The sequence below is a fragment of the Talpa occidentalis genome, unplaced genomic scaffold, assembly GCF_014898055.3.
Source record: "Talpa occidentalis isolate TD23 unplaced genomic scaffold, MPIMG_talOcc4v2.1 talOcc4.3, whole genome shotgun sequence".
In the NCBI taxonomy this organism is placed as follows: Eukaryota; Metazoa; Chordata; class Mammalia; order Eulipotyphla; family Talpidae; genus Talpa; species Talpa occidentalis.
This window is the reverse complement of record NW_023603184.1, coordinates 64,160,818-64,188,584: the sequence shown is the minus strand read 5'-3', so window position 1 is coordinate 64,188,584 and position 27,767 is coordinate 64,160,818. Positions and strand designations below refer to the sequence as shown.

Here is a 27,767-nt window from a genome sequence, read left to right as displayed (position 1 = left end):
CCAACTTGGTCATGGTGAATTATCTTATGGATACATTGTTGGATTCTGATAGCTAAAATTTTATTGAGGATTTTTGCATCAGTGTTCATTAGGGAGATTGGCCTATAGTTTTCCTTTTTTGTGTTGTCCTTATTCGGTTTTGGTATTAGTGTAATATTGGCTTCATAGAACGTGTTTGGTATTGTCCCTTCCTTCTCAATTTTTTGGAAGAGTTTGTGAAGGATAGGCACTAATTCGTCTCTGAATGTTTGGTAGAATTCATTTGTAAATCCATCAGATCCTGGGCTTTTGTTTTTGGGGAGGTTTTTGATTACCGTTTCAATTTCGCTGCTTGTAATTGGTCTGTTTAGGTGTTCTATTTCTTCTTTATCTAGCTTTGGGTGATTGTAGAGTTGTAGGAATTTGTCCATCTCCTCTAGATTGTTGAACTTGTTTCCATATAACTGTTCATAGTAGTTACTGATTATTCTTTTGATTTCTGCTGTGTCCGTTGTGATTTCTCCTCTTTCATTTATGATCCTATGTATTTGTGCTTTCTCCCTTTTTTCCTTTGTGAGCCTGGCTAGGGGTTTGTCTATTTTATTTATTTTTTCAAAGAACCAGCTCTTGGTTTCATTGATCTTTTGGATTGTTTTTTTAGTTTCAATTTCATTTATTTCTGCTTTGGTTTTTATTATTTCTTTTCTTCTACTGGTTTTGGGTTTTTTTTGTTGTTCTTTTTCTAGATCTTTGAGCTTCGAGATTAGGTTGTTTCTTTGAGTTCTTTCTTGTTTTTTGATGTGAGCTTCTATTGCTATATATTTTCCTCTTATTACTGCTTTTGCTGCATCCCATACATTTAGGATATTGGTGTCCTCCTTGTCATTCAATTCAAAGAATTTTTTAATTTCTTCTTTGATCTCCTCGTTAGTCCAGTGGTCTTCCAGTAGTGTGGCTTTTAATCTCCATGAGGTAGGATAGTTCCTTGCCTTCTTTTTATGATTTATTTCTAGTTTGATGCCTTCGTGGTCAGAAAAGATGGTTGGTATGATTTCAATCTTGGTGTATCTGTTGATGTTTGTCTTGTGCCCCAGTATGTGATCGATCCTGGAGAATGATCCGTGTGCGCTTGAGAAAAATGTGTACTCCGTTTTTTTTTGGGTTTAGTGTTCTATAGATGTCTGTTAAGCCCAAATGCTCTAGGTCCTTATTTAGAGCTTTAGTTTCTTTACTTATTTTTTGTCTTGTTGATCTATCCATTGTTGATAGTGGTGTGTTGAAGTCTCCCACTACGTATGTGTTTTCTCTGATGTCTGTTTTCAGAGAGGACAACAGTTGTCTGATATATTTTGGTGCTCTTTCGTTTGGTGAGTATATGTTAATGAGTGTTATTTCTTCTTGAAGTATTGTCCCCTTAATCATAATGTAGTGACCATTGGGGTCTCTTTTTATTTTTTTGAGTTTGAAGTCTGTTTTTATATGATATAAGTATAGCTGTTCCTGCTTTCTTTTTTGGCCCATTTGCTTGTAGGATTGTTTTCCGTCCTTTGACTTTGAGCCTATTTTTATCTTTTGTAGCTAAATGTGTTTCCTGGAGACAGCAAAAGGTTGGGTTTTGTTTCTTAATCCAGGCTGCAACTCTGTGTCTTTTTATTGAAGAGTTTAGTCCATTTACATTTAGAGTTAATATTGATATGTTAGCATCTGTATTTGCCATTATGTTTGTCTTTCCTTTGATTTTATTTATTTATTCTTTTAATAACTTTTTTTTTTTTCTGGTCTTCTTTCGTTGTTATTCGTCCCTCTGAGGTTCTGGCTTTAGGATTCCTTGTAGTATTTTTTGGAGTGGGGGTTTAGTCGTAATGAAATTCCGGAGTTTCTCTTTGTCTGGGAAGGTCCATATTCTTTCTTCATGGAGGAAAGAGAGCTTTGCGGATAGAGTATTCTTGGTTGGCATCTGTTTTCTTGAAGTCTGTTGACTATGTCCCTCCACTCTCTCCTTGCCCGTAGTGTTTCTTCAGAGAAGTCTGATGTCAGCCTGATTGGTTTTCCTTTGAATGTTATCTGTGTCTTCCCTCTTGTCAGCTTCATTATTTTTTCCTTGTCTTGGATTCTTGGGAGCTTTACTATTATGTGTCTTGCTGTGTTTTTCCTTTCGTCGTGGAAGTTTGGTGTTCTTCTTGCTTCTTGTATATCAATTTTCAGCTCCTTCTTCGCATTTGGGAAGTTCTCTTCAATTATCTCCTGAATATTTTCTCTGTTCCTACATCTCTCTCCTCTCCTTCTGGAATTCCTATAACTCTTATATTTCCTTTCCTCATGGAGTCAGATAGTTCCCGAAGTCTTTCTTCATTCTTTTTTCTTCGTACTTCTCTTTCCTTTTCTGTTTTGGTTCTTTTTATTTCTGTGTCTTCAAGAGAACTTATTCGTTCTTCCATTTCATCTATTCTGCTTTCCTTGCTTTCCCGGAGTTCTTTAGTTCCTCCATTAATTCTTTGATCTCCTGCATTTCTTTTACTTCCCTCTTTAGGGACTCAATTTCATTCTTCTGACCATTGTTTTCCCTCTTTAGGGACTCAATTTCCTTTTTCTGATCTATCACTTTTTTAATCATGGCAATTTTAAATTCTCTTTCTGGAAGGCTCAGAAGTTCTTCCAAGTTGCTGTCGTTGCAATCTGTGGAGTGGTTTTCTTTTTGTGGTGTGCTTCTTTCCTGAGGAGTTGTTAGATTGCGTGTGGTTCTTCTACTCCCTACTGTCTGTTTTCTAATTTGTCGTATGCGTTGGGACACTGTGTTGCTCGGACTGACTGACATCTTGGGTGAACTTCTCCGCTCCCCTCTGGCTCTTCCAGGAGCCATCTCTGCCTTCTGGGGGAGCTTTCTGCTGGTTTTAGGCAGTTTTTACTGAAGAAATGTCCCTGTTCTCAAATAGCGAAGCGGGATGCAGTCCCTGCGCCTCCGGTTTCAGGCACACTCTTCTGCGCACCCGGTCTGCCCCGGACGTGGGTGCCTGCTCCCTCTGTGGGCTCAGACTGCTGGTCGGAAGGGGCCTGGAGTGGAATAACTTCCCGGCTGGCCACTGGGTCCTCCAGAAGCCTTCTGCCCTTTTCAAGCAGTCTTAAGAAATTTCCTGTTTTATGGGGTGTTAGTGACTTTTTTTTTCCTGGTCGCTAGGTGGCGCCAGAGATCTCTCCTATTGTCCTTGGGGGGCTGTTTTTCGCCCCCCCCCACCCCGTGGGACAGGGAACAGAGCGGGAATGGTAGGGTAAACCTCAACAGCTTTGGGGTGCTGTGTCTGCCTTGTGCCCCACCGTCGTGGAGAACCCACGCCCCAAATTTTCGTGCCCCGGGTCTCAGTTCAAAGCCCTCAGTTCCAGGACGCGGGCTGTAGCCCAGTTCAGTGGCTTGGGAATGGCGCCTTTTGCACCGCTCCCGTGCCTGGGCGCCTGGTTCCTGCTTACTCAGGGAGGGACCTTCACCTCAGTGAGGACCTCCGCGCGTCTCCCCGCAAGCCTAGGTCGTCTCCCCGCAAGCCTAGGTCGCAGGCGCAGGGACCTGGGCAGCTGCGATCCCGGTCTGCACTTGCTTTTCAAGCGCGCCGAGCGCGCCGCTTTCCACACAAGCTTACTGGCAGCCCGGGCTGTTTGTGCGTCTCCCGGGGTCTTTGTTCTTCTCTAATGGCGCCCGGAGCCGTTCGCTCACCGCTGCGGCGGATCCTGCAGGGTTCGCCTCAGCTCCCGTTCACGGGGTGTGGTGGCTGCAATAGTTCCTTTCCACTCACAGTCCCGCTTGCTGCGTCGTTTGTTCTTGTGGGCCGTTTTGGTTTGTTGTTTCCTCCTCTCTGCCGGTCGGAGAGTGCCGCCTCTGTGGGCGGGGGAGGGGAGCAGGGTTCTGCGCTTCCCTCCCTTCTGGTCCTCTTTTATGGCCACTTTCTTCTTCGGGTAGTTTGCTGGCGTCACCCGTTTATCTTCTGTGTCCCAGTTCTCACTGGGACCTGCCGCTTTTCCTCCCTATTCACTTTTTTTAATGGGAGATCTTACTCGCAGAGTCTCCTCGCCGCCATGTTGCTCCGCCCCCGGCTCTACTATCAGCATAATCATTTAAAATTTAGTATCAAATAATTTGAAGCATAAGAAAACCAGGAGAAATTGAATTAATGATTCTCAGTTTGGGTTGTGCATTAAAATTACCTGAAGAGTTTTTAAAACTATCAGTGCCAGAAAACTACCTCCAGAAATTTTGATGTAATTGATCTAGGGTCAACTCCGGAAATTAGTATTTTTTAAAATATTTTTATTTATGCATACAAGCACTGGGTTGTAGACCAAAGGTGCGGGAGGTGGGGCAGGGAAGGGGGCAGGGGGCCTGTGAGAGGATTCACCAGAGACAGAGTGGGAAGCAGAACAGGCAGATCTACTCGAACACACTGCTGCGGGCAAAACAGGAGAGGTCTGCTGCTCCATGTGGGTTAGCTCCCTGGCCAGGATAGAATTCAACTGGAACTCAAGTCATAGTGGCTGTCCATAGCTTGACAGCGCTGAGACCCTGCACCTCCAGGATCGCCCCTGGAAATTAGTATTTATGAAAAGCTCCCTATGTGATTCTAATGTGCAGCCAAGAGAGTGATCCATTGTGTTAATTGATGGACACTTTCAAAAAATTCCTTTGACTAAAAGGTGATCTGATTTAGTAGTTTTCCCTTTCCCTTCTCTTCCCTTCTTCTACCTGATTATATTAAAATTATTAGGTATTCAAAACCTTTTTATCAGATGTTATGTAAAAACTCAAACACCAAATTACTTCCCTGCAAAATAAGAGTTTTGCAGAGTGGTTAATTTTTGAGAGTCACTTAAAGATGGATTTTGTTTTCAGTGGCTAGAGGACTTTATTTGTAATGTGTTTTGCAGATAGGTGAAATATAATGAAAATAAATTGTCCTGCAGCACACCTGAAGGTGCCGGTATATAATATGTTTAATCAATGAATAAATAAATATGTCCTTCATCAATTTGTCCCACATAAGTATAGTTTTAGGCAGTGTATAGGTAGGGCCCAGGAAAGAAAACAGCAAAATACTGATATTTGGGAGCAGGAGCTTAGGTTGTGGTTATAGATAAAGGGACCATATCATAGGTGTCCTCTGCCTTTTCTTGGAGTCTTTTGCCTTGCAAACAGCCACATATGCTATTGAGAGTCCATGTCTAGCTGCTTTTTAGTGGTGCAAATAAAGAGATGCAGCAATGTTCCTATTTAGGTTAATTTTTATTTTTTTTAAAGATTTATTTATGCATATGAGAACTGGGGTACAGGGCAGAGGTGTGGGTGGTGAGAAGATTCACCAGAGACAGAGTGGGGAATAGAACAGTTAGACTGAGTGAAATACACTGCTGAGGGGAGCAGCGGGGGAGTAAGGAGAGGTCTGCTGCGCCATCTGGGTTGTTCCCTGACTGGCCTGGGGATTGAACTCTCGCTGCAGTGGCTGCAGATTAGATTGCCTCATAAGTTGTGTCTTACCCCTTGCGCCACCAGGGAGGCCCCTAAGTTAATTTTTAATCAAATCAATGGAGAGTTACATAATTGTAGACAAAAATGGTATTTATGGTGGTAATTTGAAAAATCACCTTTAATTAATGGTAACTGGTTTTGGTGGGGGGGGGGGCACTTACACCTATGTTCTCTCGCGACTCTGACAGCCTGACAGACTGAAGGACTATTTTCCCTTTTTTTCCCCCCTCCCCAGCATTTAAAGATGTCTCAGAGAAGCTCAAACACCTTGAGATGGAAAACAGTCCTTTGCCATCTCCTTCTCCTAACATTGATGTTAACATCAACAACCAGGTATTCAGATTTCTGCTTTGTATACCTGTCACCCATCTCCAATCCTCCTAGAAATCCTTTCTTTCCAAAGCTCATGTGTTTTCTTTCACTAGGAAGTCTTTGTGTACTGAAGTCCTATAAACCTGTTTTCTCATTTAAAATGATGAAGTTTGTGGATATATAGGGGGTGAGAAAAAAACTTGGGTAGCCACATTAAGAAATGAAATGTCATCTCACGGTTATTTTTTTTAAACATGTACTCAAGTGTTGTGACTGTCAAAGCTTTTACTTTGATTCAGCCCATCTTTTCTCTAATTCTGCTCAGTGGGTCTAGATTTAATTGGTGGATTTGGCAAAAACCTTTTGAAATCATAGAAAAATTTGTTTGAAAGGGAGCTGCTCTGTATTATAAACAAGAAGGAGGATAGAACTTAACTTCATCCTTCATACCTTTCACCACCCTGTCCCCTTGGAGGTTTTTAGTTGTGGATAGGGGGTATATACCAATTAAACTTTAGTTAATTGACTATAATTAAAACATTTTTTCTAATTTCTACATTAAGTAACTTATGGAACTAACTAAATTAAATTAAATAATTGTATGTACTCTAGATATCCCCACTTACAGAGACTAATGAATTTTAGAAATGGAGAGACCACTTTTTTTTTTTTTTTTTTTTTTGGTCCTATATAGACAGCAGATAAGGAGAGTCTATTGAATGAATTTGAGATTTTGTTTTAAAGAGGGAAGGGGAACAACTGATTTGCAGTATTCTTTCATTCTTGGACAACTAAATGGAATTTCTCCAGTGATCAGTATGGAGTAAAGGGTGATTTTTTTCTTTTTTGTATACTAATGGTTAAAACTGTCCTTTTAAATCTATCTTTTTTTTCTAATATGATTTTTTCTTAGAAATGTCTTTTACAGCCTGATTAAATTTCAGACTTTTTTTTTTCTTGGCCCATCAGTATTTTTTGCTATTACATTGGTGTGCTTGCTTTTACAGTGTCAGATTTATTTATTTGTTTGTTTGTTTGTTTATTTATGTCTCTGTGAGGTAGGGGATGCAGGGTAAGAGCTGCTGTAGATCACTATACAGGTGTCTGGTTTACCAGACAAGGTGGTGATCTGTATGGATGTAGTGGCATTTGAATTCTTTCAGAATGGGAAATACGATCTTGACTTAAATTCATCTAATGACCCTGCACAGCACATCATAGAGAAAGAGCTGAGATAGCTGTACAAAAACTTCATGAAATAATATCTTATTGTCTCCACTGAAGTTGCCTTTGACCAGGATGACTGGGCCACCTAAACCTCATTCCTCTCATAACCCGAGGCCAGGTGAGAAGCTGGAGGCCCCAGGTCTCCCCCGGAAAAATCCAAGTCTTCATGCTCTTCCCCTTGAAATAAACACTGGTGCCAACAACAACAAAATAACAGAATGTGGGGGAAGAACACATGGCTGGCAATTAATTTGATAAAAATTGAATGAAGGACTAGAATAAACCTCAATTAAGAATGAAACCTAGTGAATTTTGGTGGAATTGGAAACAGAGAGAACAGTGATTGTGCTTTATATTGCACAGGAGTTCATGGAAATCATTAAACTTACTTTTTTCCTTTCCTTGAAAAAGTCCCTGCATGTTTTGCAATAATATAATTGAGTCTCTGAAGCAAAGGATATATTATATTAGTCTTTTTTCTTTTTATTAATTATTTTTATCTTACATCATGTAACCCCTGTATTTCTCCCACCACCATAACACCTATGAACTATCGCTATATTCTCTTGTGGTCTTTCTGCCCCTGTTCGACACACCGCCCCCCCCCCCACCTTGCTGTTTGCCTCTAATGTATGCTAAGCTTGCTAGTTTTTTTCCTCCTGACTTACTTTGCTTAGGATAGTCCCCCAGCTCCATCCATGTTGCTGTAAATGGCATGAGTTTATCTTTTTTGATTGTTGAGTAATAATCCATTGTGTAAATATACCACATCTTTTTTATCTATTTGTCTCTTTTAGGGCATTTGGGCTGTTTCCATATCTTGACTGTTGTAAATAGTGCTGCAATAAATATAGGAGTTCAAGTTCCTTTTGAATTAGTGTTTTTGTGTCCTTTGGGTAGATTCCTAGGAGTGGAATCACTGGTAGATCCATTTTCAGTGTTCTGAAGAACCTCCACGCAGCTTCCCACAGTAGCTGGATCAGTTTACATTCCTGCCAGTAACATAGAGTTCCTTTATCTCTTTTTTTTAACCCAGCAGGAAAAACCTACCGTGAATTGCTTCTCCTTTCAGGGTTAATGTTTGTCTTTTCTCCCCAAAGCCAATGGGAGCTCAACGAAAGTATGAAAACTTATTTCTGAATTCCAGGAGGGCAGAAAGAATCAACTCTGCTGATTTCTTAGCAACTAGCTGATTTTGGATTGCCTTTGTCTTGGTGAGGGAGAAATGCTTGGAGCATGATCAAAGGATAGCCATAGTTTTTATAGTGTAAAGGAAATTTCTATAAACTAGTATTTTTGAAATGCAGGCCTTCACAAATTTTTTGTTTCAGGACATAGGATAATAAGGTGGCTTGTGATTGACATAAAAATTAGTCTTGAAGCCTTGAAAAAATGAGGAGTGTTGTTCAGGATAGGAAAGGGAGTAAGAGACTGGGTTAGGTCAAGGACAGTATAGCATCAAGGAACATTTTGAGACTCACATATCTAGGAACGTGAAGTCTTATTCAGTGCAGGCAGTAATAATTTAGTATTGTACTAATAAATAGGGGACCTCTGGCTACCTTAACTCTCCAACTAGACTACTATGTAAAAGTTGATTCAAAGGGAAAAAAGGTTGATTCGTGTTTTTATGTGACACATTTTTTCATCCAGTCTGATTATCCTGCCTCCGCCATCAGCAGTTGATGTTTGCCTAGGGAATTCAAGTTAATATTATCTTTTCTAAATATATTTTTCTAAAGCAAAACATTAGTTGGGTGATTAGTTCTAAGAATTGTGTAACTGAGAATCTCTGAGCCAGTAACAGAATGTTGCAGCTCAGACTAGCAATACTGACAGCAGAGCTATCTCTTACTATATCAGACTAGGCATTATTCAGGTTTGATACAGTTACTTGAGATCCTGATATACTGTTGATTTAATTCTAATTCTACGAACATGTTAACTGCTTACTTTTTCTAAGAAATAGTAAGTGTTGTGTGGAATTTTCAAGAAGAATGACAAAACCTTGACCCTCAGGAATTTCAGACCTGTTCCACCAAGTCCCATTGGAGTATTGCAAATGACTTTCTCCAATGACTACTTCCTCTCCTCCTCCCTTCCCTTCCTTTCCCTGCTCCTTCTCAACGTCTTCCTTCTCTACTCGTCCCTCCCTTTCTCCCTCCATCCCTTCCTCCTGTGCTAATGGAATTTGCAGATGACAGTAACTATAGTAGTTTTTGAAAGATAAAAATCAGGATCCATGAAGACTTTGATGGCCTGGAATGATTGACTGGATTTAAGAATATACATTGTAACAATTCTGACAGAATCCTGTGTTAGGGTAAGGAGATAGAGTATAACAGAAGCATGTGAAAAAAGATGTTTTAAGACTATGTAAATGCAATGTGAATCTTATCTAAATGCAGTATGAAATGTGACTTCTCAAAGATCTGTGTTGTGTTAACTGACAGGGTTTTAGAAGGGAAGTTTAAACATAATATGTTCATTTCTGTATATCACTCTTTAAAAATGATTTAGGAAAACTGTGATTAGTTACTCTTTAGAGAAGAGTAAGGACAATATGGTAAAAAGTCTTGAAACTAAGTTGTAGCTGAGGATCAGTATTCTCAAGAGAGAACATTTAGATATGTTAAGAGCTGCTACATGGGGCCTCCCCTGGTGGCTCAGCGGTTGAGCGCTGGGCTGCGAAGCTGCCTGCAGCCTCTGCAGCGCCAGTTTGATCCCTGGCCGCCGGCGAGGGTCCTACATGTAGACCTCTCCTGCTGCGCCCACTACTCCCCTCAGCAGTGTCTTCGCTCTGTCTGCCTATTCTGTTCCTCGCTCTGGCTATAGTGAATTCTCTCACCCTCCCGCACTTCTGACTGTACCCAGTGCTGGTATAAATAAATAAATAAAATCTTAAAAAAAAAAAAAGCTGCTACATAAAAGAGGAATTAATATAACTTGTTTTTTAATAACTTCAGAGAAGAGTTAAAGTCAGTGATATTATTAGATGTATGTAGATTTAACTTCAATATAAGAAGCATTTTTGAACAGTTATCTGCAAATATAATGCACTGTGGAGGAAATAAGTTCTTCAGTGTCATTGTTGAAATTTTTCTTTCTCCTTGGTGCCTCCTTTTTTTTTTTGAAAACTTAGTCACAGTTCCTATGCTTGACTTTGTTTTTGAAATTATTTAAAACTTATTTTATGTCAAGAGGTATAGATTTTCCAGTTACCTTCCGTTCTTAGTTATACAGAACAATTCCAAGATTTTCATTCTCCAAATTTCATTTTAGGAATCACTTTTATTTCTTATTTTTTGATTAGAAATCAAGTAAAAATTTAAATTGCATTTATTAGTAAGGGCATGGGCCAGAATAAAGGCATGAATGACTGTTAGCAACTTTTTAGGGTAAATTATTAGAAGAAGGGCAAGTTTACTTCTTGGTCAGAAGTTGGCAGACTACTTCAGTAGAGTCAGTAGTATATATTTTAGTCTTTGCCAATTATACATTCTCTGTCACAACTCCTCAACACTGCTATTACAGCATGAAAGCATAAAATATAGGAATGAGTATGACTGTATCCCAATAAACTTTATTTACAAAAGCAACTGGTGGGTCAAATTTGGCATGTCAGGTTATCAGTCTAAATAAAGAGGTAAACTGATAAGCTCAAATGACCAGAATTGAGTATATTTGGGAAAGCAGAGGAATCACAGCTTAGAAAATGCATGCTATAGCAAGCTGCAGGTGAGTCTGTTGAGAATTTGGGGTGTGCTGTGAAGAAAATTCAGCTACAATTCATGCAGTATGTTTATTGGTTTGAGGATGAGAAGAAACTTCTTGGTAGATATTATTAGTCAAGAGATGTCTCATTCTTCTGCAAATCAGGCATTTATGGGAACTCAGGCCTCTGAGTTCTTAAGTTCTTTTCTTCTGAGGGTGCATGTGTAAGATTCTTCATATCCTCCAGTTCCATTTTAGACTGAAATCCTTCCACATTTCCCCTTCTTTTTTTTTTTTTAAAAGATTTCTTTATTTTCATTTATACAATAGTTGGGATACAGGCCAGAGGCGCAGGAGGGTGAGAGAATTCACCAGAAACAGAGCGGGGAGCAGAGCAGGCAGACGGACCCAAAACACTGCTGAGGGGCGCAGTGGGCGAGACAGGAGAGGTCTGCCGTGCCATGTGGGAATCTCCCTGGCTGGCTTGGGAATGAAACCCGTGCTCCAGAGGCTGCGGACAGCTTCACAGGGCTGCGCTCAACCTTCTGCACCACTGGGGAGGCCCCACATTTCCCCTTCTTAATCAAGATATTTCACAGAAAACCTCATTGGTCAACCGTGTTGTTTAGGTATTGTTTCCTTACTTTCTTCCCTCCTTCCTCTTTTTTCTTTCTCTCCTTTCTTCCCTCCCTCCCACACATTGTTAGATGTGCTGTGTGACCCTTGGAGCTAAGGAGGTCCGTCCTTGAGTGTCTTGTCCCACAGAGGAGGGAAATAGAAAGTGGATTTCATTGGCCTCATTTAAACAACATAAAGAATGAGAAATGAAAAATCTCAGTCATGCTCCTCTAGTACAGTTAGCTCAGTTTTCATGCTCACCTAAATAAGTTTTAGGATAAGCATAGAAACAGTGTTATTAATACAGCATTAGGGAGAATACTATGATTATTATAAGCACAATAATTCCCACTGCCTGGAGAGCATATCCAACCTGTAGACCCCAAGTCCCAAAGCTAATCAGAATCAAAGTAAAAGAAAGATTGAAAGAGCCACTTCTTAAGCCAGTCTGCTAGTTAAGTAAATTTATATAGCTGAGATTTAATTTTCCCAGAAGTGTCAGTCTAAGTACAAAAAAAAAAAATGGTGTTGGTGATCGGACAAATACCTCCTTGTTCTGCTAGAAAATAATCAAGGGTTATCCTACTGTCAGGAATAACTTTGATCAGAGAGTCTATGGATTTTTGGTTGGGCAGCTATTGCTTCAGCAGCGATTCTACATTATCTTCAGGAGTTAAGGAGAAGTTCCTGATCATAGCCTCATTTTCACTTACTCCTAACCAGGGAATGAATTTGCCAAAGGAAATTAATTTTGAACCATGAATGCCTCCTAGTAATTCCTGTTGGAATGTGGCTCAGAACTGGAAAGGTGACAGCCCTAGAGGTAGACCCTGCAAGTGTTTCTGTTGCGGTTATCCTTGCCTTAGGTCCCTTTTTTGTGCAGACCTTGGGTAAAGGTTCCCTGAATTTGAGATTATTAATCAGGCAGGGAAATAGAGAGGCTAACAATAGAGAAGTACAGAGTTTGTTCCAGAGAAACAGAAGCATTGGAAATCAGAAAAGTTTGTGATGGGTGGACCTACAGAATCCCCATCATCAGATCAAATCTAGCAGTTTGAAGGTGGGATTGCTCCCTTTGGCAGTGGCCTGAGATGCTTAAACAATGACAATTTCTTTTCAGGCCAGTTCAAGGCAAAAGGTGGACAAGAGAATCATAAAAGTTCTTCATGGTATAAGAATTAGGAGAAGGATGGTTAGAGAAGAAAAAAAGGAATGGAGAGGATCTTTGTTGGTCTTCTTGATCCCACATCTTGGGAGGAAGCAGTCTGTGTCAATGTCATGTCTACTTCTTTTCCTAGTTAATTTGACTTCGAAGTCTCCAGCATCTGTAAAGGACCAGATCTCACGTTGAGCCTTTTTTAGTTGTGAGATGGGTACCTAACATCCTGGTAGTTGGCCGTAGTGTTAGTGGTCAGGAATATTTGATAGGGTTCTTTCCATGAATCTCATTCTTGCAGACACTTGAGTAAAATTAATAGCAGTCTATAAATGACAAAAACTTTAAAATGCTCATGATTAAAGATATGATGAGAGCTCGTTATAATGGAATTGGCAAATAAATTTGGTTATCTTTGAGATACATAACATTTTAAGTAATAATTGGAATTTTTACTATCAACAGGACATAGCAGATTTTTAGGAATTTTATGCAATTTCTAGGACACTTATATTAATAACATTTGTCAGTATAAATATAATCGATTATTTTTATTTGACAATGCTTCCCATGTAGTATTGCATATTGAATAAAACTAATTGGTTTAACAGCTTCTAAGTGGACTCCAACAGCCAAGGACTGCTTTAGAGTTTGAGTGTTCATACTCACTGTAGGAATTCAGGGTGTCCTTTAATTCTTTTGGTCTTCTGTTTGCACATATTGGTCATCCAGGGCACACATATCAGGGGGACAGTAACTTGATACCCTTAGAGTTACGTGACAAAGTAAAAATATTTTGAAGCCAATATACAACAGCTTACATTTCAGTGATTTTTTCCTATCTCATATATATATATATGCATGATAATTATAGAAAATACAGATTTTTAGGGCCTCCCCGGTGGCGCAGCGGTTGAGCGCTGGGTTGCGAAGCTGCCTGCAGCCTCTGCAGTGCCGGTTCGATCCCCGGCTGCTCCCCGGCCACAGGAGGAGGGTCCCACATGGCACGCAGACCTCTTCTGCCACCCGCTGCTCTCCTCAGCAGTGTACTCGGTCCTTCTGCCTGCTCTGCTCCCCGCTCTGGCTCTAGTGAATTCTCTCACCCTCCCGCGCTTCTGACTGTACTCAGTGCTTGTATAAATATAAATAAATAAACAAATAAATAAAAAATATTTAAAAAAAAAAAAAAAGAAAATACAGATTTTTAAAGGCAAGAAATTATAAATTCCTTATTATCCCACTACTAAGAAATATTTACAGTTAACATTTTTAAGACCTAAATGTCCAAACACTTAAATGTGATATGTATATTTTTTAAAATAAAAATCAATGGCACTGCTTTTTAAAACTAAAATTGTAGTCATCTTTATTTTGATGATACAGGTTACATAATAGTTGAATTGTATGCATGTGTCATTCACTGTATTATTCAGTCCCTTATTAGACATTTAGATTATTGTTCATTTCACTGTCATAATCAATGTTGTGACCGTCTTATAAATACAAATATTTATAGTCATCTTTGGTTTTTTCCCTGGGAAGTAGAAGTGTTAGACAGAAGTATAGATATAATTTTGAAGCCTTTGGTACTTGTGCAAAATCATCATCCAGAAAGACATTATAGTTTACCTATGATATGTTTATTGAATTCTTGGTTTTGTTTTTAATATAAGCAGGAAAAAAAAAATACCTGCTTATGCCAGAGGCAGATTACAATGCAAATCCAATGATGTGCATATAGCAATGATTAACAAGGGATCTCAAGTCTGCAACATAATTGTCTCTGAAAATATCAAAACATTTGAACCAGCCATAATTTTTCCCTCAACTTTGCAGAGATGTAATTGACAAATAAACCTGTAATATAGTTAATGTGTACAATCTGATGATTTTATCTATGTATACATTATGAAATGACCTTTACAATCAAATTAACACATGTTCACCTCGCACCTTTTTTTGTTTTTTGATGAGAGTACTTAACATTTACTTCCTTAGCAGATTTAAGTGTACAATATAGTATAATTAACTGTAGTCACCGCACTAGAGCCCTAGAGCTTACTCATCTTGTAACTGAAAATTTGTTTCCTTTAACTAACCTCTCTCTATCTCCCCACCCCCAAGCCTCTGGTAACCACCATTCTACTCTTTCTCTGTGAGTTGGACTTTTTTTCTGTATTTCACTTGTAAGTGGTATCTTACAGTATTTGCCATTCTGTGTCTGACTTATTTTACTTAGTGTAATGGTAAGGTTCATCCATGCTATCACACATAAAGGATATTTTTTCTTTTTAATGGCTGAATAACATTCCATTATATATCAAATTGTCTGTATCCATTTATCCATGATGGACATTTAGATTGTTTTTATATCTTAACTACTAAGAATAATCCTTCAGTGAGCATGGGAGTGCAGATACTTCTTCCAAGACAGTGTTTTGTTTCCTTTGGATATATACGCCGGAATGAGATGTGAAATCATATGGTATGAACTATTGATTGAAAAACATAGGAGCTTTTTTAACAAAGAGGAGCCATTTTGAAGACTAGGCGGTTACAGGCATAAATAGTCTAATGATTCTCAGGCTTCTGTATATATTGGAATCATACTGCTGAGCATGCAGATTTGTGGAGCTATGTGGAGATCATGCTAAGAAACATCAAGTTGGGCCTCCCCTGGTGGCGCAGGCAAGTTGAGCCCAGCGCAGCCTCTGCAGCGCCGGTTCTATCCTGTCCAACCAGCGAGGGTCCCACATGGCACCATAGACGTGTATTTCGTCACTCTGCCTGTTCTGTTCTCTGCTCTGTCTCTGGTGAATCATCTCACCCTCCTGCGCATCTGGCGTGTACCCCGGTTCTTGTATAAAATAAATAAATAGATCTTTAAAAAAAAAAAAAAAAAGGGCCTCCCCGGTGGCGCAGCGGTTGAGCCCTGGGTTGCGAAGCTGCCCGAAGCCTCCGTGGCGCCGGTTTGATCCCCAGCTGCTCCCCGGCCACGGGAGGAGGGTCCCACATGGTGTGCAGACCTCTCCTGCCGCCTGCTGCTCCCCTCAGCAGTGTACTTAGGTCCTTCTGCCTGCTCTGCTCTGGCTCTGGTGAATTCTCTCACCCTCCCGCGCTTCTGACTGTACCCAGTGCTTGTATAAATAAATAAATAAATCTTTAAAAAAAAGAAAAAGAAAAGAAAAGAAACACAAGTTAATTGTAGTTTTTCAAACCCGAAAGACTAAATATATAATCCCATACCTGGCAGCTAGCCTGTTTTGTAGAACAAATGCTGTTTCTGAGACTAAGATAGAGTTATTATTTAGGTCAGTGTTAAATAGCACCTACAATAACAATACTCATTTTTCATTTTAAGTAAAATATGGGTTGTAGTGTAGATAATTTAAATTTCTTAATCTGCTTCCTCCCATTTTTTTATATAGTTAATTTATATTGTTTTAATTATGCTCTTTATTAGCTAGTCATATGCTTTATTCTGGTATTTTCTGTGTCTGAGATGATCGGCTTATGGCTATATACCATAATCCCAAACACAATTATCAATCTGGTGAAAGTTCCACAATTACAGGGATAATGCTATGGGACCTAACCTAAAAACCCAGATGAATTAATTATAGCAAACAGCACACATTCTTCCTGTGTGTGGTTTATTTCAGGAATTTGTCCAGATGGTATAATCATTCAGTTTCTTAAGACCAGAAATTGGTCTAGCTAAATTCTAGTGTTTCCTACCAGCTCATATTTCATGTTTGTTATTGTTGGGCTTTAGTTCAAAACCACATGTAGAAGTTGACCATTCCTGAGATAGAATATTGCTGCTTAAGACATGATTTTTTGGTTGTCTGACTATTAACTTTCATCAGTCTCTTTCCCATTTCTGTATAACTATAGCCTATCAGAGTTACTTATAGTATATTTTTAATATCTAGGAGGAAGTGGTGAAGTTGACTGAGAAATGCCTTAATAATGTCATTGAGAGCCCAGGATTGAATGCCAGAAGAGTTCCTCCTGACTTGAAGAGTAACATTTTGAAGGCTCAAGTAGAAGCAGTGCATAAGGTAAGCTGCATTTAATAGAGATAGTCCTGGTGAAGTGAAAAAACATGAGACTTGAGAGAGACCCAGAAGAACAAATAAAATACATAGATGTTAAACAGGAGTGACCTAGCTAGGAATTAGAGCTAGCGAGTAGTACTGAGAAGCATGCTCAAGATGGCAGAATGTCTTCCAAACTCCAAATTTTAATTAAGAGGGGGCTAGTCATGGCATAAGAAAGTAAGATTGAAGATGTTGTAGGTTATAAGAAGTTTTTAAAAAGTCAAATTCCTATTAAAACGAGTTCCTAAACTTTATCATTTCCAGAAAATGTAGTGATGTCAGTATTAAGACTGATTTTTGGGTCTTATCCATTCATTAGTGATTAGAGATTAGAAATAAAAATGGTAAAACAAATGGCATAATACTCATTTGAAAAAATTGATGGAAAGGAGAAAACAGCAAATAATTTGTTTAAATAATGTAAAAGCCCATATCAGCTGCCAGTGTGGCAAAAGCAAATGATAGATAACAAGGCGAAGAGTTAACTGTGACCTTGTGAAGGATGCAATGGGTAGGGACCTGAAGATTATGATGCTGTGCTTTCAAAATCACATTTTCTTTTGCTCTCCCTAATTTCCAGACTTATCTTCCATACCAAAACCAGGACTTCACCAGGTCATATTGTCAACTGAGAATCCAAAATAATCATGTTGTTGAAAAGATACATTTTACTCATCCTGTTCCCAGGCACTAGCCTTGAAGAGAACTGAGGGCTTTAGAAATATTGTTCATATTTTTTATTCACCCTCTCTCTCACACCAATATAAACGCAAAACAGTGTTTGAATATAAAAATAAATATAAAATATGGCACTATTGATTCCAGAATTAGACATCTTTAGTCAAATTCCATTTCTGATTTGCCCCCTATTAGCTTCATGACTTGAAAAGTTAATTTCTTTGAGGCTTAGTTTCATTATGTTTAAAATAGGATAATGGTTGGGTTATAAGGATGAAGGTTATTATTTACATTAATAAACGTAAAGGACTTGGAATAGCACCTAGCACGTAATGAACATAAGTGTTGATCCTGATGTTGAAACTCCATGTTACAGTAGCAGTAGTAGTAATATTTATTGTCATCTTACAGTTACGGTTTTGGAAATTTCTGAACTTGAAGGAGAGAGAAAAATCTGAATAGCCCTGAAGATATTTTGCTTTATAGTTTAAAAATCTCCCCTAGATGAAAAATCTAGGGCTGTTGAAACTTACGGAAATTAGAAGCAGTTCTACACTCTCAGACAACAGACAAGGAAGAAGCACTTCCCAACTCATTTTGTGAGACTAGTATCACCACCATACCAACACCAAACAAAAATATTACAAGAAAAGAAACTACAGACCTTCTCGAACATACTCAGAATTCCTTAACAAAATATAAGCAAATCATACTCACCAGTTTGGTAAGAATATAAAATGCTGTAAGCTCTTTAGAACATGTGACCTAGCAGTTTCACTTTTAGATCTTCATCCAGGAGAAATTAAAACTTTTGTTTATACAGATAGTAGTATGTGAGCAGCTCTCTTTGTAATAGCTAAAATAGCTAAAACAACCCAAATATCAGTAGATAACAGATAAAGAAATGGTGGTATATCCAAAAGTAGAATACTATTCAGCACATAAAAAGGAATGTATTCGTAATACATGCAACATCATGAGTAAATCTCAGAAACATCGTGCTACTCTAAAGAGCCAAACTCAGAACAAGAACACAGGTATTCTGATTCCATCCACATGAGACTATGGAACGTACAGATCACTGTTTGCCATGTGTAAGGGTTTCTGATGGGACTACACTGAAAACTGGAGGGGACATTTTGGGGAGATAGTGAAAATGTTACATATGTAGATTGTAGTGATGCTGTATATATTTTTTTTAAATGTATCAAACTATACATTAAAAATGTGTGTAATTTAGTCTGTGTAAAGTGAACTGACATTTTGAGAAATTTTTTTACAAATCTCTCCTAAGGTATTCCCTACCTTTTTATCATGTAAATTTGGAATTTTCTGGCATTGACTTTTTCTGGTGCCTTAATAATTGAGAGCTGTTTAGTAAAGCTTGTGAATTTGTATTCAAATATATTGAAGTAAAAGCAAGGCCTGTTATCTTGGGTATGGGATTAGGACTGCTTTTGGTGAAGTACTGATATTTTTATGGATAAGGTATGATTACTTCTTTTTTGAACTGAAGCAAATTGGTATTTCTGTTGTTAATTGAAAGAAATGTAAATTTCTTGTTATTTTGTTATCCTCAACAAAGAGTTGATTTTTTTTAAATGTGATTTTCTTAGGATACAAGAGAAGACAGCTTATTAAGTCATAAAAATGCCAATATTCAGGATGCTGCCATAAACAGGTACATTCTAGGGAGATGGCATAAAGTTGGTATTTGTTCAAGTTTTTTTCTTTTTTCTTTTTCCTCTTCCCTAATCTCTTATCACTTGTTTTAAGGATATCATTTGAAAATAGTTTGAATTCCCTCTTTTCTATCTATTACATAACTGCCTAGTGCCTAGTGTTCAGTTATTTGAAGATATTGCTATCAGTGTGTTTATATTCTTTATTCTTCTTCAATTGACTCAAACTGCAAAGGAAAAACAACTTTTAAAGATACCTTATAAGATACCTGGTAAGGAATATGTATTATTTCTCTTAGATATGGTAGCTCACTTTAATGCCATCCGGTCATCACTGGCCTTGTTCTTATAAACCTACTTACTGTGGATTCTCAGCATTATTTGAGCAAATTTTTTTGTTGCTCCTCTAGGTTCCTTCTGCTTCTCTTTTCTTTAATGACTATTACACCATTTATTTCTCTTGCAAAACTTTATCCCCTGCTCTGTGCCATTCACCATGGTGTATAATATTCTTCACTTGGTGCTAAAACTTATTGAATGAATGTTTCTTTTCTCATCATTCAATCCCCAAGAATTGAAACACATCCTTTAAAATATGCTGAATTCTGGTATAAATTTGAATCTACTTTTAGATGTTTTCCTTTTCTGTTAATCTGTTGTTTTTCCCCGTGCTATGTAAAAAAGAACTATTACAAGCACTAGGAAAACTATGTAAATCATATAACATATATTTGTGTACCAGGTAAATCAGTCTTCATCTTCATTTTGCTATAGTAGATTTAGATCATTTTTTTATTTAGTTGTAATTCCCATACCATGAAATTTATCTTTTAAAAGTATGTAATTCAGTGATTTTTGATACATTGACAAAATTGTGTAACCATTACCACTAACTAAATCCATAATATTATCATCAACTCTAAAGGAAACACCAGTCTATTTGTGGTCACTCCACATTCCTCGCTTCCTCCTAGTTACTCCATATTCATATTCCTAGCAACCACTAGTCCATTATCTGCCTTTTAAAAATTTATTTGAAAAAATTATTTTTTGTTTTTATGTTTTACAACATTCTTCCTTTTTGTACAATGCATGCTTTCTCTGCTCAGGTGTAATCCCTGTAAAATTCCCACCACCAATTCACCCCTGCACCATCACCATAATCCCTTGTGTAAGAACACATTCCCTCCCCTATTTTGATCCCTCTCCCTCCTTCTCCCCTGCAGAGTATCTCTGATTTATAGTTGCTTGTTAATTTTGTTATTTAATTTATTATAATTATTTTATTAAATTTTTTGAAGTGTTCCATTTATATAAAGTGTAAGTATTGTTATAAACACAGTGTACTTAGGGCCTCCCCGGTGTTCGATCCCCAGCTGCTCCCCGGCCACTGGAGGAGGGTCCCACATGGCGCGCAGACCTCTGCTGCCGCCCGCTGCTCCCCTCAGCAGTGTGCTTCGGTCCTTCTGCCTGCTCTGCTCCCCGCTCTGGCTCTGGTGAATTCTCTCACCCTCCCGCGCTTCTGACTGTACTCAGTGCTTGTATAAATAAATAAATAAAAATCTTTTAAAAAATAAATAAATAAACAAACAGTGTACTCAGTCAAGCTAATACTGGTTAATGCATTGGTGGCTTTTGAATTAAATTTTAGAGGACTATAAGAATTAAAAAAATATGTGAACAGGGCCTCCCCGGTGGCGCAGCGGTTGAGCGCTGGGTTGCGAAGCTGCCCGCAGCCTCTGCAGCGCTGGTTCAATCCCTGGCTGCTCCCCGGCCACCGGAGGAGGGTCCCACATGGCACGCAGACCTCTCCTGCCGCCCGCTCCTCCCCTCAGCAGTGTACTTCGGTCCTTCTGCCTGCTCTGCTCCCTGCTGTGGCTCTGGTGAATTCTCTCACCCTCCCCCACTTCTGACTGTACCCAGTGCTTGCATAAATAAATAAATAAATAAATCTTTAAAAAAAAAAAAAAATATGTGAACAGGTATATTTTATTACTTAAATTAGACTTGAATTCCTGTAAGATCATTTATCTTATTAAATATTGATAGGGAGTTATCCTTATCAGAATATTACATGCACATAGTTTTAAAAGTCAAATAGAACAAGAGGACTGACAACATAAAAAGTTTCCTGCCCACACATCCTCACTTATCCATCCCCTCTTTTCAAGTAAACCAATTTAGATCCTATTTGCTATTTACTTAATTCCATGGTTCTAAATTGTAAGTGTGTAATGGGGTGCTTTTGACATAAAGACTTAACTCTTACATCTCTGTTCCCACTATTCTTTCCCATATTATTAATTTTTAAAAAAAAATTTCCTTTATTTTCTTTCATCCTATCTTCTGCCTCTTTTGAATTTATATACTCTGGACGGTTCATAAAAATGAAGTTATATAATATGTGACCTTTTGTGTATCTGCTAGGATTTCCTAAAAGTTTCTGAACTGGCACTCTTTGTTGATTTTGAAGTCATATGAATTTATTTTGTAAAAGATAAATCTTTTCTGTCATTTCACTGAGATTTAGGATATAGGGAAAGTCTGCCATTCTAACCATCTGTGAGTGTGTGTGACCTGGATGTGAAAACTATCTGGGGGTGAGGCAGGGTTTCACAAAGGTATGAATGCAACACTGACTTCTATCATGCACCTTACAAGTTGTAATTTCTCTTTTCCACCATGAATCTATGCCTGTATATGTCCTCCATGATGTGAACTTACCGTTTTCTTTCAGTGCTACAGCAAATGAGAATAATGTGCCACTTCCTGAAGATTGTCTTGATCTGATGCATGCACCTGTGGGAAATGGTTCAGTTCTAAAGGTAAGAACACATTCTCTCTTAAAGTTTTCTTCAAAGATCATTCCGAGTTGAATCCTGTAATATCATGAAGGATATATATGATTGACACCAGAACTTAAGCATTGAGAAAAACATTGAGGCTCAATTTTACAGGGCGATTCCTATGCTCACACCCCTTACAAGAGCATCCCAGGGTTTCTTCCCCAGTTTTTGTGTTGTTTGAATTTTTGTCTTTTGGGTGGCCTTTGTTTTTTAGATCATGACTATGCTTCCCCGGTGTCTCATACAGTGTATGGCATGTAGTAGGTACTAAATAAATGTTATTTGAAATAAACTTTCTGAAATCACAGCATATTATCATTGAAATTGTGTTGCAGTACAACACAGCTGCAATATAACCAGTTTATCCCAACTCCTGCCTTTCCTGTAACCATTTGCCACATCCTTACCAGTTCAGAAATAGTAGAAACCTACCATTGCCCAGTAAATGTTTTATTTATTTATTTATTTTGATGTTCTCAAATCTTTTAATCAGTAGCCGTATTCGGATTATATCAGCACCAAGGTTAGTTCCTCCTAAGCGTGTAAACTGCTTTTTTTTTTTTTTTTTTTTTTTGGAAGTAAAATAGAAATTCTCTTATTTAATGCCTTTTTTTTTTTAATAATAAATTTTATTTTTATATTCCCCATACAATTTCAACCCCCCATTCTGACCCCAGTCCCTCCCCTCCCGCCCCTCCACCCCCCAAAAAGTGTCTCTGGTTCATAGTTTTTTGTTGATTTTGATTTTCACTTTCTTATAGTTATTCATTTTCCTGGTCCCTTATTTAAGTTATCTAGATTCCTGCTATGAGTGAGACCATCCGGTATTTTTCTTTTTCTTTCTGGCTTATTTCGCTGAGCATGATCCCTTCCAGCGCCATCCATGTTGCTGCAAATTGCATGTGTTTATCTTTTTTGAATGCTGAGTAATATTCCATGGTATATATGTACCACATCTTCTTGATCCAGTCATCTATTTTTGGGCATTTGGGCTGTTTCCAAAGCTTAGCTATTGTAAATAGTGCTGCTATAAACATAGGGGTGCAGGTGTTCTTTGGAATTGATGTTTCTGTGTCCTTTGGGTAAATACCTAGGAGTGGAATTGCTGGATCATATGGAAGCTCTATGTTTAGTAGGTCCAGAAATCTCCACACAGCTCTCCATAGTGGTTGGACCAGTTTGCACTCCCACCAGCAGTGCAGGAGAGTTCCTTTTTCTCCACACCCTCGCCAACATTTGTTGTTGCTAGTTTTTTTAATATGTGCCATTCTCACTGTTGTAAGATGGTATCTCATGGTAGTTTTGATTTTGCATTTCCCTGATTACAAGTGATGTTGAACACTTTTTCATATGCCTGTTGGCCATTTGCATTTCTTCTTCAGAGAAGTTTCTTTTTAGCTCTTCTGCCCATTTTTTGACTGGATTATTTTCTTTGTTGTTGTTGAGTCTCATCAGCTCTGCGCAGATCTTTGTGATCAGTCCTTTATCATTGGTGTTGTCAGTAAATGTTTTAATTTGCAAGTTTAGTGAAATTTATCCTTGCAAATTAACATTAGCCATTTTGCTTTTTTATTGCAACAGCACATCTGTTGTAGAAATTTGCCAGTATTTCATTAAAGAAATCAAATCACCTATATTTCCATTACTCAAAGATAGTGTGTAATTAATATTTAGGTGTATAATTTTTTAGACTTCTATGTTTTTTAAAAAATCCAATTAAAATTCCTTCAATCAGGGTCCTCCTCCTTTCATCAAATTAAAACTCAAAGAAAGGATACACACAGACACACACACACACACACACACACGATACATATATTTTGACATCTTTGCCCATGATCTGAGATGTTTTTGAAACAGAGGACCTTTAATTCAAGTATTTGTTCCATATGTAATATGTACCAGACAGATTGTTAGACTTTGAAAATGCAAATATATGCATGAATTTATCATGGATTCTTCTTTCAAGTTCCTTATAGTTCAGTGGGAGAGAGAATTGTAATGCATTGTTGTAGGATGTATGCACAAGCTATTTTGGGGAACTCATCCAGGTCATAGGGTAGGAGCAGATGAAATTGAAGGAGGGCGATACATGGAAAGAGAGAACATTTTCTTAACATGTGTGATTAAAATGAAGTTGAATATTGAAACATGAGCAGGAGATTCACTGTGTCCTAAAGGCAGGTAGATGGAAATGGAAACATATAAATGAGGTGCATTTTTTGGTTCTGTTCTATACGACTATATTTATTTTTTCCAGGTTGAAATATTATCTTTTTAAATTCTGACTACCCTCTCAACACACACACACACACACACACACACACACAGCAGCAGTATAGATCTGTTCCCTGTAAAATAGATTCAAATGCTAATTAAATAAAAATGTTGATTAACATTTGTGGGTAGAAGTTCATTATTGTATTCTGCAGTGGAACACTCATACATCAGGATACAGAACAGTTAGAATTTCAGCATCTCCTGTGCTTCATCTTTTACCTCATGTAGTCTAGCAGCCAAGAGCCACAACAGTCTTAATATTACCAAAGTTTTGTTTCTCTAAAAGAAATTTACAAAACACTTTTTAAACTTCTAGTTATAGATTGTGTTCCTCTGCATATGAAAGTCAATCACTAATAACAAAATTCCAGAACATCCTGTTTGTGTAAAGGTTAACATCAGCCAGGCCTAGATCAGAATTATCAATGTTAGAATAACCTACTCTGATGAAATTTGTGCCATTTAACAACTATATATACTGTGTCTTCCCTAGGATGCTGCAGATGAATTGGACGCCTTGCTTTTATCCCTAACTGAGAATCTAATTGACCGCACAGTTACACCTCCGGTAAATATGCTTAAAATAGCAAGATGGAAACGAATTTCTATTTTGAAAAATGTCCTGCTAGCTTTCAGTTTTTGCCTCTAAACTATTTATTTATTTATTTGTTTGTTTGTTTGTTTGTTTATTTATTTATTTTTGTGGGACCCTCACTGGTGGCCAGGGATCGAACCGGCGCTGCAGAGGCTGCGGGCAGCCTCGCAACCCAGCGCTCAACTGCTGCGCCACCAGGGGAGGCCCTGCCTCTAAACAATTTAGTAAAACTTTTCATTTAACAAGAGTTTATAGCATTATCTTTCTGTACCAGAATTCTACCAGTTTGAATTTATGTGTCTCTGTATGTCAACCATATATTACTATAAATCTATTTGTAATTCAATGCCATAGTAAACAGCATGAGAGGAAGCATGTGGGGATAAACCATCTTCTAAAGAATTTAAGCAATAAGGTAATCTTTAATTTTTTTAAGAAAATTACAGAAAGGTGGGAGCATAAGAATGATTGACATTGAGCATATTGATCACTACAGCAGTATGGAATATACTGTGTTAAATATTGGGACCATAATATAAATAGGAAGCAGGGACATTATAATCTAGTTGGGACAAGCAGTATCCAAATAATTCATGTAGTGTGTTATGAGTAATCTAACAAGAATTGCTATAGAAACTACATGTCTGATAGCTTGGAAGTAGAGGTGGTACTCTTTATGGTAGTGGATGTTTGCTGAGGTCATTCGTTTTCAAATTTGGGGTGCATTAAAACAGATTGCTGATTTGGGGTGTGTGTGATGGACCCTGAGAAGTTGAATTTCTGAACTCTTTCAGGTAATGCAGATGTAGTCTGGGAAACACTCTTAGGGAACAGCTGCTTGGATCATGGTGCATGATTCTTTTAATGTTTTGTTGAAATTGGGTTGTGAAGATTTTATTGAGTATTTTTGCGTATGTGTTCATCATGGAAATTGGTCTGTAATATTTCTTTTTTAATGATGTCTTTGTCAGGTTTTGGTAGCAAAGTGATATTGGTCTCATAGAATATAGTTGGAAGCATTCCCTCTTCAATTTTTGGGAAGAGTTTGAGAAGGGCAGATATTAATTCATTTGAAGGTTTGGTAGAATTCACTGATGAAGCCGATCTGTTCTTGGACTTTTGCTTTTGGGAGACTTTTGATAACTTTCAGTTTCCTTGCTTGTAATTGTTTTGTTCATGTTTTCTGTTCCTTCTTGATCTAGTCTTAGAGAATTTGTGTTTTCTTCTAGATTTTCCAATTTTTTGGCATAAAGATGTTCCTAGTAGTCTTTTATGATCCACTGTATTTCTGTGATATCTGTTGTAACTTCTCTTTCATTTCTGTTACTTATTATTGGAGTTTTCTTTCTTTTTTCTTATTGAGCATACCTAGAGGGTTGTCTATTCTATCTTTTCATAGAACCAGCTCTTGGTTTCATTGATCTTTTGTACTGTCTGCTTAATTTCAGTTTCATTTGTTTCTCCTCTAATTTTTTTTAGTCCCTCCTTCTCCTGGAGTTAGTTTCATTTGTTCTCTGTTTTCTAGTTCCTTCGGGTATAAGATTAGATTATTTGACATCTTTCTTGTTTCTTGATATGAGCCTATATTACTGTATACGTCCCTCTTGGAACTGCTTTTGCTTCACCTCATCAGTTCTATTAGCTTGTTTGTGATTTTTGTTTGTCTTGAGGTACTTTTTAATTTTTCCTTTGATTTACTCATTAACCCAAAAGTCATTCAGTAATTTTCTGTTTAGTCTCCATATAGTTGAGATTTTTCTCGCTTTCTTTTTGTGGTTGATGCCATGAAGAAGAGAATATGATTATTTGCAATTAATTGAAATTTCAGAAAATAAGAGGTTAATTGTTACTAGGGGTGGGAGAAGTCCAACATAGTTGTAGCTTTCTTAGAGTAAGTAAAATTTTAGATTAAAGAGATTCTCAAGATCACTACACTTTCTTAAATGGTGTGATATGTGTATGTAGCATATGTGTTTTAAAAAGAATCTTGGACTCAAAAGTCCATGGAAGCAAAAAGGGAACAAGTGCCTCTTATACACACAATGCATTTCATATCAAACGAAAACTTTGAGTATAATTATGAAAATAAGTCAGTCTTCTCTAAAAATAAATATATCGATTTATTTTAGGTACCTTCAGCATCCATGATTACACCCCGGTGGATTGTACCAGTAAGTTCATGATATTTGCATTTTTTTCTGTTGTGTACCATTTCTGAGTGAAGCCTAAAGGAAGGCTCTTGTTTTTCCTTAGATATGTGGAGTCACTATCAGAGTTTCATTAACTGAGCTTTATGGCTTCAAGCTAGTGATTTAACCTTTCTCTGTGTATATGCTTAAGGATGATAACAAAAAAAAAAAAATCTTAGGTAAAGAATGGTGAAAAGTAGATCAAAACAGCCAAGATTATCAAAATTAGTCTTCTGCACTACCATGATAACCAAAGAATGATTTGTAGCTGAAGTGCTGACTGTTGGACAGGTATTGGCACTTTTACTCAGACACGTTGGGTATGTTTTTCTCAGCAGAGCAGTGTCCTCTCTAAGGAACTTGCAGGAAATGGATCATCCTTGATGGGGAAGGAAGGACATGGTAACAGAGAAGTAATCTCGCTCATCTCTCCCCCAGCACCATTCTTGGTGGATGCGGTGACCAGGTTAGGAAATTTTTTCTCAATTGTAGTTCTTAGGCATCCATTAGGAGGGAAAATATAATAAAATTCATTATGTTTAAAACGATAATGTCAGTTCTTTAATTGAACTTAATTGAAACTTGGATAAATCTTTCCTCTGTTGTTAGAATAGTGTTTGTTTTATTTAGCAGTTTTTTACAAAATTATGAGGTAGACCTTACAGGTTTTTTTAATAAGGTTTTCATTAGATAACAATGTTCACAGTCTTTAAAAATTTTATCTTTATTTAAATTGATTTGTGTCTTTTCATTTCATGCTTTACTCTTACTATGTTATCCATCAATATAGGTGAAGAGGTGCAAATAAGGGTGTGGGAGATTTTCAAAGTGAAGGCTTGGGACATAACAACTAAGAAAGCTTTTAAAGAAACCGTTAAATTT

At 37.7% G+C, this 27,767-nt stretch overlaps 1 protein-coding gene across 4 annotated transcripts in view; it reads left to right on the top strand.

Moving 5' to 3' along the window:
• The window catches only part of EPB41L5 (erythrocyte membrane protein band 4.1 like 5), a 122,593-nt gene that overhangs the window by 69,497 nt on the left and 25,329 nt on the right, over nt 1–27,767 (top strand). For 3 of the 4 annotated variants that reach the window (XM_054699630.1, XM_037523224.2, XM_037523225.2), the window contains exons 18-24: nt 5,721–5,818; nt 16,448–16,576; nt 18,910–18,974; nt 21,713–21,800; nt 24,595–24,669; nt 26,826–26,867; nt 27,221–27,351. In XM_054699630.1, coding sequence (XP_054555605.1) covers nt 5,721–5,818; nt 16,448–16,576; nt 18,910–18,974; nt 21,713–21,800; nt 24,595–24,669; nt 26,826–26,867; nt 27,221–27,351 — 628 coding nt within the window. The remainder of the gene's footprint in view (nt 1–5,720; nt 5,819–16,447; nt 16,577–18,909; nt 18,975–21,712; nt 21,801–24,594; nt 24,670–26,825; nt 26,868–27,220; nt 27,352–27,767) is intronic. The other variant, XM_037523226.2, reaches the window with a different exon arrangement.